The 13,998-nt window shown below is 31.2% G+C and overlaps 2 protein-coding genes across 5 annotated transcripts in view; both read right to left on the bottom strand.

Moving 5' to 3' along the window:
• Positions 1-991: 991 nt before the first annotated feature.
• Positions 992-13,998, bottom strand: part of LOC128178916 (lysosomal cobalamin transporter ABCD4-like) — a 39,480-nt gene continuing 26,473 nt past the window's right edge. For all 4 annotated transcript variants that reach the window (XM_052846338.1, XM_052846337.1, XM_052846340.1 and 1 more), the window contains 4 exons: positions 4,082-4,118; positions 3,794-3,896; positions 3,246-3,322; positions 992-3,022 (listed from right to left, as the gene is read on the bottom strand). In XM_052846338.1, the coding sequence (XP_052702298.1) occupies positions 2,829-3,022; positions 3,246-3,322; positions 3,794-3,896; positions 4,082-4,118 (411 nt within the window). In that variant the 3' untranslated portion in view covers positions 992-2,828. The remainder of the gene's footprint in view (positions 3,023-3,245; positions 3,323-3,793; positions 3,897-4,081; positions 4,119-13,998) is intronic.
• LOC128178917 (uncharacterized) lies at positions 4,774-13,078 on the bottom strand. The gene is made up of 3 exons (XM_052846342.1): positions 12,449-13,078; positions 8,893-9,082; positions 4,774-6,855 (listed from the first exon to the last, which is right to left on the bottom strand). The coding sequence occupies exons 1-3, from the start codon at positions 12,646-12,648 to the stop codon at positions 6,199-6,201; spliced, it is 1,047 nt and encodes a 348-aa protein (XP_052702302.1). The 5' UTR covers positions 12,649-13,078; the 3' UTR covers positions 4,774-6,198.

The raw sequence follows: 13,998 nt of genomic DNA, 5'->3' as shown, positions 1-13,998 counted from the left end.
AATTTTAAATTTTATTTTTCCATTTTTAATGTTTAGAATGGATGATATGGGTATTTTTAATGCTTTGTCAAAATTTGAAAGTCAGATATTGAGTTATAAGCAAGATACAGAGTTTGGAATTCTTTGTTTTGTAAACAAAGCTTGAGCCTTGTTATTGTTTAAATATGTGTTTTATTGGTATAAGTTTCAATCAAATGTTGCTTCTTCTATTGATAATATAATTTATAAACACATTGAATAGGTTTGCCTTGTTTCCCATGAGTTTTTATGTCAAAGAAATGGTAATTCCATTGTTTATATTATTTGTAAACAAACATAAGACTCGAGCTTTATTTACATAAAAATGAGTTCTTTCCTCTGTATCTCTCTTATAACTTAAATTCTAACATTCAAATTTTGGTCAATCATTCAAAATGTGCAAGTAAAAAAAAAAAAAATTAAAAATTTTGTTCTAAAATCGTGTCCAAGTCTCTTAAAAAGAATTTGAAATGCAACAAGTAAATTGGGCACTGAAGTTTTGCAATTTTTTATTGGCCATGAAAGTCTCAATTATTATTTAAATAAAGATTCATGGCCATTTGTTTAATTTATTATAGCTTTTAAGATATTTTGTGTGATATCGAGGCATCATTTTGAATTTCTAATATAAAAAAAATCCTTTTCTGAAACATGTACCTGAAAAAAAATTTTGAAATCAGAAATACGAACTGTCGATATCATACATTAACTAACATTTATTTTTATCTAAAATGTGAAAATTCTGATATCAAAAATGATGTTTATGATATCAAATATTTTTTTCTAGCCCTTAACCTCAGATTGTTTGACAAAGGTCATGGTCACTAAATATGTCTGTTCTATAAAGAACACATGAGCACATACAGAATATACAACCTACTGGCTTCAAAGTAACTTGATGACAGTGACAGGTAGTTAAGAACATCAGCTTGTAATCATCTTCATTACCTCAACAAACTTGTACAAAACAACAAAAAGTTTTTGGTTTATCAATTTTATATACCTATATCAATCAATACACAGACATCCCATTGGATGGGTATACACAAATCTCTCCTTATTAACAAACCACAGCAAAAACAGATATCCAATATCTCACACACTTAACAAGAAAACAATTAGAAATCTCAGATAAAGCAAACAGAATTCCTGAGTTAAAATCAGAACTACTTCTCTATATAGATTCATCTGTAACATGCCCAGTACTGTCCATTGTTGATATTACTCTCATGTTATAATGATGTTTATGCTAGTATAACACACATCAAATTATCAATACAAATTCTTGATTGTGAAGCTAAAAAATTTAAAAAACAATAATACCTGAAATTATTATTATTCAATACAAATAAATTTAAAAATGCTCACCAACTTGGTTTACATGTAACTTTTTATGAAATGGAAGACCTATATCTTTAAGAAACCATTATGTGTGCGAGTATTTGTGTCAATCAAAATTATAACGCTTATAAATATACATACCGGTAGTTGGATCATACAGTTTAATTATCATATGGAAGATCAAATTTCTTAGATTTAATTGGTACCATTTACAAAGAATGGTTCTAAATTGTGTTTAAAACAAGCATTCTCGCTTTTCATAATAGCATGATTTTTCATTTTTTCTTATCTTTAACCTTGTTATCATAACAATATGTGTCAATTTTCTTATCAAACATGTACATTTAAAAACAGCTGCAAACTTGCTAGTTTGATTTAATGATAACTTCTGTGGTATTAAAATAATATATAAAAAAATCACTTTTTGAAAACAATCACCAGCTTTTATGGTAACAATATTCTTTAGATATTGATTTGCCCATCAATGTTTTCTTTTTAATTTGAAATATGATTATATTATTTATCTAATATTTAATATTTCATATCTTATATAACCTGCAATTACTTTCTATCATAATATTACTTCAAAGTTGCTATGATTTGCTATTTTTCTATCTCTGGTCTCCATTACCAAGACAACAGTTGCCCTTAGCAACAAATTGATGGTATTTTGCTACAAATTTACATTATTTAATGTGTATCCATATAAAAAACATAAAGAAAATTGGTGATTATGCTTGCAGAAACCCCTATATATTACCATTAAGGTGGAATAACACATCATTACAAAATGGCAGACCTCTGATTCAAATGATATTTCGTTTTATTAAAGGATTTTATCGACGGCAACATGTAACTTACTCCATAGCTGAATGGATAAAAAGTCGGGATTGTGATCTGTACATCCCGAGTTCAAATCCCTTATAGGCTTTTGTTGTTACTTACTGAATTGAATTTTTTTAGACATTCAATTTTTAAACCTAAACTGCAAATTTTTCGCATATTTGACATATGTACAGTTTGTTTATCATTACAACTTTCATAATCAAATAATTTACTGTTAATTTGAGTGACTTTTTCTAGGTGTGTTATTTCACCTTAAAACACTGAAAGAGTGAAGGTTTTTATTATGAAAACATTCTATTCACATATCCCCAAGGTCCTGAGTATGTAGGACAATTACTAAAAGTTTGGTTCTAACAAAAATATAAATGATCCCACAATATTTACTTAAGTACCTACTGTATATGTAACTTGTAATATTTACTACAAAATATATATTCTTAAAAATAAACAAATGCCTCATGATTCTAAAGTGTGGAAAAAAAAATAAAAATGCCCTCAAAAAATAAAAGAAGTGTTAAAAAAAGTTAACTTTCTCCAATGAGTTTACATGACAAGCATAATCATCACATCATTGCTGCACTACATAATGAAATTTGTTATACTGTATCTATGTTTGGCAGGCATCAGGATATAATACTGTCTGTGATTGGCTGAATTGTCCAGTTGCCCCTCCCCTGTAGGCGGAGCTCCAGTTGGTGGAACTCCCGGAGGGTTTTCCTGTGGCCCACGCTCATCAGAGTGATCCCCAGCTCCTGACATTTGGAGTACAACACCCGCTCTAGGTCCACTCCAATCTGACTCGTCGCTTCATCTAATACTGTTATACCAAAAGCAAAAGTTAAATATACAAATGTCTTTGTAATTACTGAACAAAAACCAATATCTAATGATAAAATATTATTTTGCAAGGATGGTTAAGATACAGTCCTAACCATAACAAAATGAGCATATACATCCATCATCTATATTGCAAACAAGACAATAACCAATAATAGATGCCTATATATGTCCAATATCTATATCATGGTGAGAAAACTCACCTGCAAACTTGGGTTGATGGAAGAAAAGACGGACAAAAGACAGTCTCTGCATCTCACCGGGAGACAGCTCCTGATACCTGGAATAATCAGATAAAAAATTAAATATTAGGAATGTCTCATTTAAATAATTCCGGATGCCTGTAATATTCAGGGAAAAAACATAGATGTAACAAAATTAACATTCCAAATCATTCCTGATACATGTAAATACAGGTAAAACGTAGATATAATGAAAACTTATAGCATATTCAAAACAGTTTCAGAGACATGTAATACATGTATACAGAAGCTTTCATAATCCTGCTCCAATTTTTGTTCAGTTCAACCTTCGATGTAAAGTCTTATTTGTACATATAAAAGTATGTGTAGAAACTTTGTGTTAGTTGAACCTAACAATCATTGGGGAAATACAAGTTGAATCTACCAATAGTTGAAGGAATACAAGTTGAACCCACCAATAATTGGAGGAGAACAAGTTGAATCTACCAATCGTTGAAGGAGCACAAGTTGAACCTACCAATTCCTTCAGGAATACAAGTTGAACCTACCAATCGTTGGAGGAGTAGTTTTCCAGCCCCAAGGACCTCTCTGTGAGGGTCTGCAATCCTGTCAGTTCCATGTACTGGTGAATGGTTTCATCATCAAGAGAAACTACAATCCACAATGTACACAATTATATTCATCACCTAAACATAAATAGAGTCTCTCAATATCAGGGTTTGAACCCACAACTCCAGAGATATTGCTAACAAGGTCAAATGTTATATACAGTGTAGTTTATACCAGGGTGCAAGGTACACATGGTTGGTCTTTGCCACAAAAGATAAAGAATTTACCTGAGCCATGGTCTGTTTCTTTCAGGGGATAAATAACCTGTAAAATATACATGTAAATAAACAGTTACTGTACACAGGCTTATTTTTGCCCCTCATTATTTTAGCTATTCTTCAATTGTTTATGGTTTCACCCCTTCTTGAATTTGCTATGGCATAGTTGTGTTAAACAAGAGGCCCATGGGCCACATCGCTCACCTGAAAATGGGTGCAATTTTGGAAAATGATAGAGGAAATTCGGACTAAATTAAACTTAAAATATGAGCTTAAAACGATTCAGTTATAAAATTAGTAAAGCTATTGGTATTTTATCATTTCCCAACCTACAAATTGTTTTATATCTAATAATTAAAAAATAAAGAAAACCTTGAAAATGGTGGACAATTTTGAAAATTTTTTACAAAAAACATTCAGAGGTCACAAGCAGAAAAAGTAGGTCATTGGCCTGGTTATTTGAAAGTGAAAAATAGCACCACAATAGTGGGGCTACAATGTGCCATAAGTAGTTTTTCGTTCCTATTAGTGGATTTTTTTTTCGCCCCTGAGTAAACTTAATCCTTAATGACTATTAAATGGTCTAATTAATTTTTCACTTAAATGGTTTGTTAATTAGACATTCTAAGAATAAGGTTGTCTTATAGCTGACCAGGGTGATTGGTTCTATGATTAATCAATGAACACTTTCCATTTAAAAGACCTGTGCAGGCATCAGCGATATACCATGGGTAATTAAATGGAAATTTGTGGTCATTAGAGTGTTACCATGCGACAAGGATAAATTGATTTACAATTTCTTTGATATTTTCGAATTTGTTCAAAATGATGTTATTAAAAACACACAACAAAACCAAGATATTGTTTTGATTGAAGTACATTTAAGAGGAAAAAAAATGCAAATATGCTTGACTTGTTGGACACATATTTATTATTTTGGAAAAAGGCGAAACAAGATATTACACAATTTATGTTTAAATCAAGAAAAGAAAAACTATTAAGAAAGGTGCACAAAAAAACTTGTAGTAATTGTCTGAATCTAAAACATAGCATAAATGGTAAAACAGCAGAAAAATGTTGCATATGTAATGGTAATTCAAGGATCACTAGCAATGTGAAAATTATAGTAAATTGTTGAAGAGGTTTTTGGAATTTTTAGAATTAAAAAAAGAGTAAAATTATAGATCATTTAAAAAAAAAAATATAATAATACAATATTTATCGTCCATAAACATATTTAAAGTGTTTGGTCAAGGAAAACTTTTAATTGACTTGTAATAAATCAGTATTTCTGTCACTAGCATGGCACAGAAACGAAAGTAAAGTATTTAAAAAAAAAAAAAGAATACTAACTAAATTTAAAAAAAAGAAAACAGAAAATTATTATTGACCCAATGGACAATAACTGTGTTATTTTTCACAAAAAGTAGCAAAAGGAACTGGAGTTAACAGAAATAAACATCGTATCTGTACAGAAATGAAACCTGTCCAGTACCTTAAACATTTGAAAACATTTACTGTTAACAACTGTCATCAAAAAATAATACTAACTAAATTTAAAAAAAAGAAAACAGAAAATTATTATTATTGACCCAATGGACAATAACTGTGTAATTTTCAGAAAATGTAGCAAAAGGAACTTGGGTTAACAGAAAGAAACCTCGTATCTGTTCGGAAATGAAACCTGTCCAGTACCTTAAACATTTAAAAACATTTACTGTTAACAACTGTCATCAAAAAATAATACTAACTAAATTTAAAAAAAAGAAAACAGAAAATTATTATTATTGACCCAATGGACAATAACTGTGTAATTTTCAGAAAATGTAGCAAAAGGAACTTGGGTTCACAGAAATAAACATTGTATCTGTACAGAAATGAAACCTGTCCAGTACCTTAAACATTTGAAAATATTTACTGTTAACAACTGTCATAAAAAAAATAATACTAACTAAATTTAAAAAAAAGAAAACAGAAAATTATTATTATTGACCCAATGGACAATAACTGTGTTGTTTTTCAGAAAATGTAGCAAAAGGAACTTGGGTTCACAGAAATAAACATCGTATCTGTTCGGAAATGAAACCTGTCCAGTACCTTAAACATTTGAAAACATTTACTGTGCATCAATTTGCTTCCAAAATTCTCAATATTTGAGATTGTGAAGAAGTAACTTCAACTTTGAAGTTTGACTTTGACAGAAAGTAATCTTCGATTTCGTTGTCAGATTTTAACTCTCTTGTTTCACGGAAGTTAGTAAGTACATTATGTGATATTGCCATTTTCTTTGGTTGATCATTAGATTGAAATCTACAATTGACCTGGATTTTAAATGATTGGTGTAAGTTTTTTGTTTTTTGTCGCATTTGACATGTTGGACATTTTACTGTATTGACATCTGGATTGAATACACCGATTGCTTTGTTACAAGCACTGCATAGTGTGAAGGAGTTACATGATACTGCATCGATTATTAATGTATCAATAACACTGATCGCATCAGTTTCTGCAGTGTTTACAGATTCAATGTCCTCAATTCTATCAATGATGGTGTCTGGGCAAGTTGTGATTGACTTGATGCCATCAAAACTACGAAGCGATACAGATGTCATCTTGTAAGATTTCCCAATTTCCAGCTGGTCAATGTGTTTGTCCCAAGCACAGACTTGAATTGTGTCAGTTGCATCAGCTACTGTAATATAAGACTTTCTGATTACTTCACCAGATTTAATAGCTTGTAGAGTTGGATCCATTTTGTTCATTACTTTTGCTTCAATTGTAATCTACAATGAAAAAATAGATAAGATATTTAATATGAAATTGGAATTAAAATTGTTAAAAGTATTGCATAACCCTTATGAAGCAGGATTTATGGAAAGGCTTTTTTGCAAAAAGTAGAACTGTCCTAATGGGAGTAATACCCCTGCAAGGCTAATTTCGAATGGGGCAATAATTGAATTTAATAATAAAGGTTTGAAACACATACAAATAAAAACAATCTGGAAATTAAAATGAAAATTGTCAGAATTTCACTGTAAATACATATGTATAACAGTATTGAGTAATACATTTACAAATTTATGTATCGTATGATATTTTTTATTATTTCATTGTTTAAAAGAAAAACCAACAAAATGACAATAACCCCTCTTTTTGGAGTAAATGGAAATACCAGAAGCCAAGCAATGCTCTTATGTTGATAAAACTTTATATATCTTTCTAATAAGAGTCTTAACATATGCAGTTAGTTGTTTCAAATTTCCTCACTTTCTCCTATGGTACAATGGAACTCCATATCAGAAAATTGATCCCATAGGACAATGATTTTCTTTGATGAGCTTGTTGAATTTAATTAACTCCCAAAACATTACCATAATTACCATACTATGTAAAAATGTGTAAAAAAAAAAAATTTAATATTACAAAAAATTTCAAAATTGGGAAAACACTACAATGATATCAGTAGTTTCGAATTTCATTTAAATTAATGCCCTATAGGGTCACTTCATCAATTTACTTGACTAATAAATTTAAACAACTTCTAAAAATAGTTAAATTCTTTATTAATAATGATATTATTTTTTTCTTTATAGTGATAGAAACTTTTGAAACAGTTTTAAAATAGCCCAAAATCCCGCGCCCATTTTACAGCTTATCAATTTTCGCTCACATAATGGCTTCCTTGGGACAAATGAATTCAGCCACACTTGTCTTTGATGTTCTTATTAACTCTATTGAATTTATCATAAACAGACAAACATTGTCATATGATAGAATAGTTATAAAAAATAAATTTAGTTAAGACATAAAGACAAAAAATCTCCATCTGGATGTATTTACCGGTATATAAATATATATTTTAGAGTGTTTTTATTAATACTATTAATTAATTCATCAAATCTGTAAGGATTAGCTCCCTTACTTTTCAACATCAGTGTACAATATATAGAATAGGGAAAATGAAAACCGTCATAAAATCATTAAATCTTGTCTGATCTTAAAAGAAATTGCAGGTGCACATCTTCAGATGGTGATCAACAGATGTACAAATTTTCAGACTGTTCCATGCAGTAGTAAAAAAGTGAAAAGCTGTCAATGTGACAGCAAACCGGGTTTTCTTTTATAGGGGGGGGGGGGACAAAGTTGCGTCTACAGACAGATGGACGGACAGACAGACAGGGTGAAACCAATATACCCCCCCCCTAAACTTCGTGTGCAGGGGTATAAAAAGAATGACTTGTTGTGGGTTTAAATTTCACAATTAGGTATATTGATGACATCAATTGCTGTAGAATATTAAAACTTGTGGTGCCTCAATTTTTGGGTATTTGTGGGTGTTTGTTACCCATGAATTTATATCATCAACGAAAAGTAATTATGAAAGTCATTGAGTTAAGTTTTCTCAATGAAAGTAATAATAACACATCATTGAAATTATATTGGCACCAATAAGGAAAAATCACACAATCTATGAAAATTTGCTCTCACAAATTTTAATTATTCCACAGTAATAATTGTGTTTCCATTTGTATATCACTTGAATTATCCAAGGTAATTGAAATAAAGGATATAATTGAGTCTGGATTATCTGTTTTATTATTTAAATATTTTACTTCAAGTGTCATGAATGATAAATGTGATAATTTCAATTTTTGCATTGTCAGCTTTACTTATTTATGTAGGAATATACTGTCATCACCTGCAAGTGTGCTTGGTTAGTAGAAGTATTTACTCACATGTCAATTATATGCCTGTCAAATATTGATAAATAAGTGATTGAAAAATGGTAACCAGGGGATTAATGGAAATGTATAAATTACCTTCTGAAATGGATTTAGTCCTGATCTTGCCTCTTTGATGGTGACTGTTTTGTTTAATTTTGGTTCCTCAAATCTAAATTGTAATTGCCTCTTTGGAGCAGAAACTTTGGATCTTGAAGTTACTTTTATATCATATCCACCTGTTTTAGAACTTATTGTTTTTTCCACTTTAGAGAGAGTTACTGGGCTTCTATGAAAAAAAAAAAAGTAACACAAATTGGTAAGATTATAACGTATGTAAACTTTTAAAATACTTTGTAGCTGTTGAAGTGATTTAATTCTGAAAATGAAATCAATTAAAGGAGGCCGACTTTAGTTTTCATTACGCATGATTTTGCGTATTCTAGTAGGAAAATTAATAATTTTCCTACTAGAATGATTGTTTAAAAGTGTACACAACAGCTTTAATTAACAAGAGGCCAATAGGCCTTAAAGGTCCCCTGAGTACAATAGCCCATACACAAACTTTTCAAGGAGTCTTATAAATGCATGTAATTTATTTTTATTCTGAAGTAGAAAAATTATAATACTGTAATGACGACCACCTTCCTGCCTGAAATCTTTAAAAAAGGACTATAAAACCTATAATTTTAGTGAAAAACTTACACAGATCATAAAAGATTGTATGACCTGATATTGAAAAGATACATTGCTCTGATAGAAAGTAATTTTTACCACATTTGTTAAATTTCAAGGTGGCTAGTAGACATGTTTTATTTAAAACAACCTCTTATCCCCCATCCCCAGAGGCAGACAGAAACTCTCCCTGTGGGCATTTACACCAAAAAAAATTTTTTTTTTTTAAATATTCCCGTTTTATTGGATCTGTTTCAATTTTGAATATTCAACCCATTGAAGCTTGGAGCCATCTTCTGGTATATATAGAAAAATCATTTTACATGTATTGTTTATCAGTGATTTTGGTTAGCCAATTATTTTTTTACTATTAATGAGTCTAATGTTTAATCAAAGAGTTCAAAGACTGTTTTTGTTTCAAATAAAATAAAACTTGCATAGTTCTTCTGATCATACAACTTGTTAATAACATTATATTTAATGATTAATAACTCCATTATGAAGAAGCAAGGGAAGATAACTCCATTATGAAGAAGCAAGGGAAGATAACTCAATGAACTTTCACAATATCTTAAGTTTGATAGATAGATTCATTCTCTCTTTTCTAAATATATGAATTAACCAACTTGTTTCATTGAAATTCCTGAGCAGAATAAAATAATAAGACAAATATACACCCCCCTTCAGCAATATTATTAAAGATGACAACTTAATATTCTAATTTTTTTTTAAATATGCAGTCAGTTTTTTTTTTGGTGTCAGTAGACCTTTATTAAACATTCTATATACATTAACACTAAATGACCATTTTGGCCACACCTTGCATTAGGAAACCATACGCTATATGAGTGTTTTGGCCACATTTTTAATGTTTTAATATATTGATATTATATGGCCAAACTTCCGCCAGAGTTCGTTTGTACCAAACCAAACTCTTCCATGCAGGCATTGTGGGCTATATTGGCTCCACCCTAGAGCCTGAACCCCTAACCCAGGGGCCATGAATTTCACAATTTGGTAGAGGGTTTCATCGACATCATAACCATGCATTCAGTTTTTTCCTCATATGAGTGGGAGTAGAGAAGAAGATTTTTGAAAAGACGGCTTTTTTTGCATATTTGGCCCCACCTGTGGCGCTCCGGGGTTGGTAGAGCCATGAATTTGACAATTTAGATTCTTCTTACCATAGAGATGCTTCACATAAAAAATGGCAACAATTGGCCTTGTAGTTTTCAAGAAGAATTTAAAAATGTAAAATTGTTAACGCACAACAACAGATGAAGACCAATTGTAATAGGTCACCTAAGTGAATCTGGTGACCTAAATATCATCTAAAAGTGACGGAAGCAATGACATGGGACAGACTATAATAAAATGTCTGAGGAATTTTTTTGAATCAATATATGTATATATATGTATAGGATATGTCTGGAAATAAGATTAATTGGTCCAAAACTAGCGCAATTTTTGTGCGCCGTAAATTGCAGATTTTTACCATGAGAGGCACTGTGCCTCCCAGGTCATTCCTCCGATTTTTTTCAGACCGGGAGTTACAGACCTTTAGCTAAGGTTCAACACTGAATGTTAACGTGCGAGTACCAATTACTGCAGAGTATCCATTATTGCATATTGCTATAAAAACAACAATATTTCTCTTATATATTCATTGTTTTTAGCTACAAATGAAAATAAATAAATAATTAAGTTTTTAAGACACTATAAGAGTTGGGAACGAACAAAATTTACTTTAAACATCTCGGAACTCAGCTTAACAAAAGTAAGCCTAAGAAAATGTATCTCATTTGTATCCTTGCAATGACACATGCCAACGAATGTTTGACTTGCAATCCACTTTGGTGACAGGGCATTTTTTGTATAGGTGTTAATTCGAGATGTATATAATTCTGTGTTATGATATTTGAAAGAAATAAACAAGATACCATTTGTACTACACAATATTTAAGAAAGAAAACTGAGCGTCTGCTTGCTTGTACAACGCCATTTTGTCTGCAACCTGAAGCGGATCAAAGATTTATCCTTGCGCACCTGTGGTGTAATGTGGAGGCGTTGCTGTTAACTTTCACACATATTACTTCTTTTACTGGACACACTGAAACTTATTTTCAAGAGCTTTTGATAAATAAACAATGCATTTTTTAAAATATTTTTAATCATTTGCCTCGAGATTTTTGAAGCACATGTTCGTCTGTTTGTGTGCACATGGTTGCAGAGACATAAAAAACAATCCTGTTAATAATATGATGGAATTGCTTTAAATTAAATAATTTTTCATGTTATTTTTTTTGCATTTTATCTTGTATTGTTAAATTCTTTTAAAATTTTGACCTTTTTACCGATTAATTACTGAAAAATGACGAAAAATATGAGTGACAATAATGGGTATTCGACTTCCTGTAAATCGAAGATCATGGACAGGGTTAATTTTTACAAGTGAGGCGGTATTGATGAGAATAAAAAAATAATTACTTAAATAAAGTATATGAACAATACAGAGATTTGCAATAAAAATTTTACATGATAGCTTACATAAAGAGAGTAATGAGGAAAGTTGTGTATTTTTGGGCAGTAATGGGTACTTGCACGTTACGTAATCCAGAAAGTTACACTTCAGGCACGTAGCATTAGGGGGGGCCTGGCGCCCCCCCCCCCCCCCCCACTTTCTCTCGCAGCAACAAATTTTTTAAAAATTTACATATAAAAAATGGACTAATCATGGAGTTGCCCCCCCCCCCACTTTTTTGGGAGTATGTAAAGAATTGATACGAAAAAAAATAAAGAAATGAGGAGTAAAATTGAAGTTATATAGTAGGCCAACCTTGTCTACATTTTTTGGACGAGTCTGGCCCCCCACTTTCAAAAACGACGCTACGTGCCTGCACTTCACTATAGTTCATAATAATTTTTGTCATGAGATTTCATAATAAACACTAGTTAGGCAATTTAAATATAATTTACTTACTTTGTTTTCTCGATGTCCTTCAGAACAGAATTGTAATCTTGTACAAAACATACAAGATCGGTGTATTTTCCCTCCTCCTGAAATATTGCGTTAAAGTAGTTGTTGTTATTTCTAGACACTTTCAGTGGAGAGACGTTGTGAACGTAACCTTCTACTTCTATCGATTGCTCGTCTAACTTGATTTTTTTCGGCGCAGCCATTTTGACGACTCTGACAATTTGGCGGGAATGTCAAAACATGAGGCCTACCTTATATGGTCAATCGGGTTCGTCTCGAATTGACGGAAAAGGCCGAGCGATGTTCCGATTGTTTATATGGTATATCCCATTTATATTATATTCTTATTGTGATGTTTTAAATCAGAGTGCTTGACACATGTCAGAAAATAGGATTTGTAGAAAAAATATCATTTGAAGGAGAGAATTGAAGAAAATATAGTATAGCTTACCCCAGACTCTCGTTCTCGAGAGCGAGAGTCTGGAGGATTCGAGACTAAAGAAAACATTTCCTACTTTTACTTTCATTTTCAGGGTGGCATTTTGTCGGAAAACTAATCTGACTCTAGATGACATTACCAAATTTTAACAGGGGAAAGGCGGTTTAATATGATATATACGACTATTATTGATTTCTAGACTGGCAATACCTGTTTGATATGCGAGAATAGAAACAGAGGAGCAGTTGATTGCAAGAACATTCGGAAAACTTTCTGTTTTCCTTGGTCTCCGGAAAAGGCCCGAGATGTTGCGATTGTTACGGGAAATGAAAATCAGATGCCAAAAGGTCACATACTATAATATTTTTTACTCATTGCTCATTTATTTTTCAAAAATACCAAGGCAGATGAATGGGCAAATTTGGTTCCCTTTAAGGCATGAATGGAGAGAAGAACGTAATTAAGCCTGATTGATCTCTCTCTCTCTCTCTCTCTCTCTCTCTCTCTCTCTCTCTCTCAGATTACATAATTATGTATATATTACATGTACATGAAAAATATGAAGTTCGAAATCATTTTGATTAAAATTATAAGGAGGGAAATAGGCATACATATAGCTATTATACATAAATTTCTAATATATTTATAAAATATATTTATCATGCCATATATCAATGCAGCTGCCCACCCCCCCCCCTTTCTTACATACCCCTCTGACAGATAGATGAAGAAAACAACAAATGGTAAGTTTGTTTTTTAAATTTGTATATCTATATATTTTTGTTACACTTTAACACTTGAAATGATAATGGATAGGCATGACAATATATATTTTTTCTAGATCTATTAAGTTAATATATTAGAATACGTGTAGATATAAATTGATTATACAACTGGTTAGAAATAGTCATTTTAGCATTTAAATTATTGATGCATTGCAAAGTTTTATTTCCATAATTTCTGATATTCTCTTATTATGTCAGTTGTCTCTTTTTGTGGCGTATAGAAATATAACTATAACTACAAATGTATCATGTGTATGAGTTTGGTTGCTGGCATTGAACCCTGATTGCCCAAGATGTATGAGGTCTGCTAGAAGGTTTACTAATTGTAA

Source organism: Crassostrea angulata, chromosome 3 (assembly GCF_025612915.1).
Source record: "Crassostrea angulata isolate pt1a10 chromosome 3, ASM2561291v2, whole genome shotgun sequence".
Lineage (NCBI taxonomy): Eukaryota > Metazoa > Mollusca > Bivalvia > Ostreida > Ostreidae > Magallana > Magallana angulata.
Note: the sequence above shows the minus strand (reverse complement) of the source record. Positions and strands in the feature narration are given on the sequence as shown.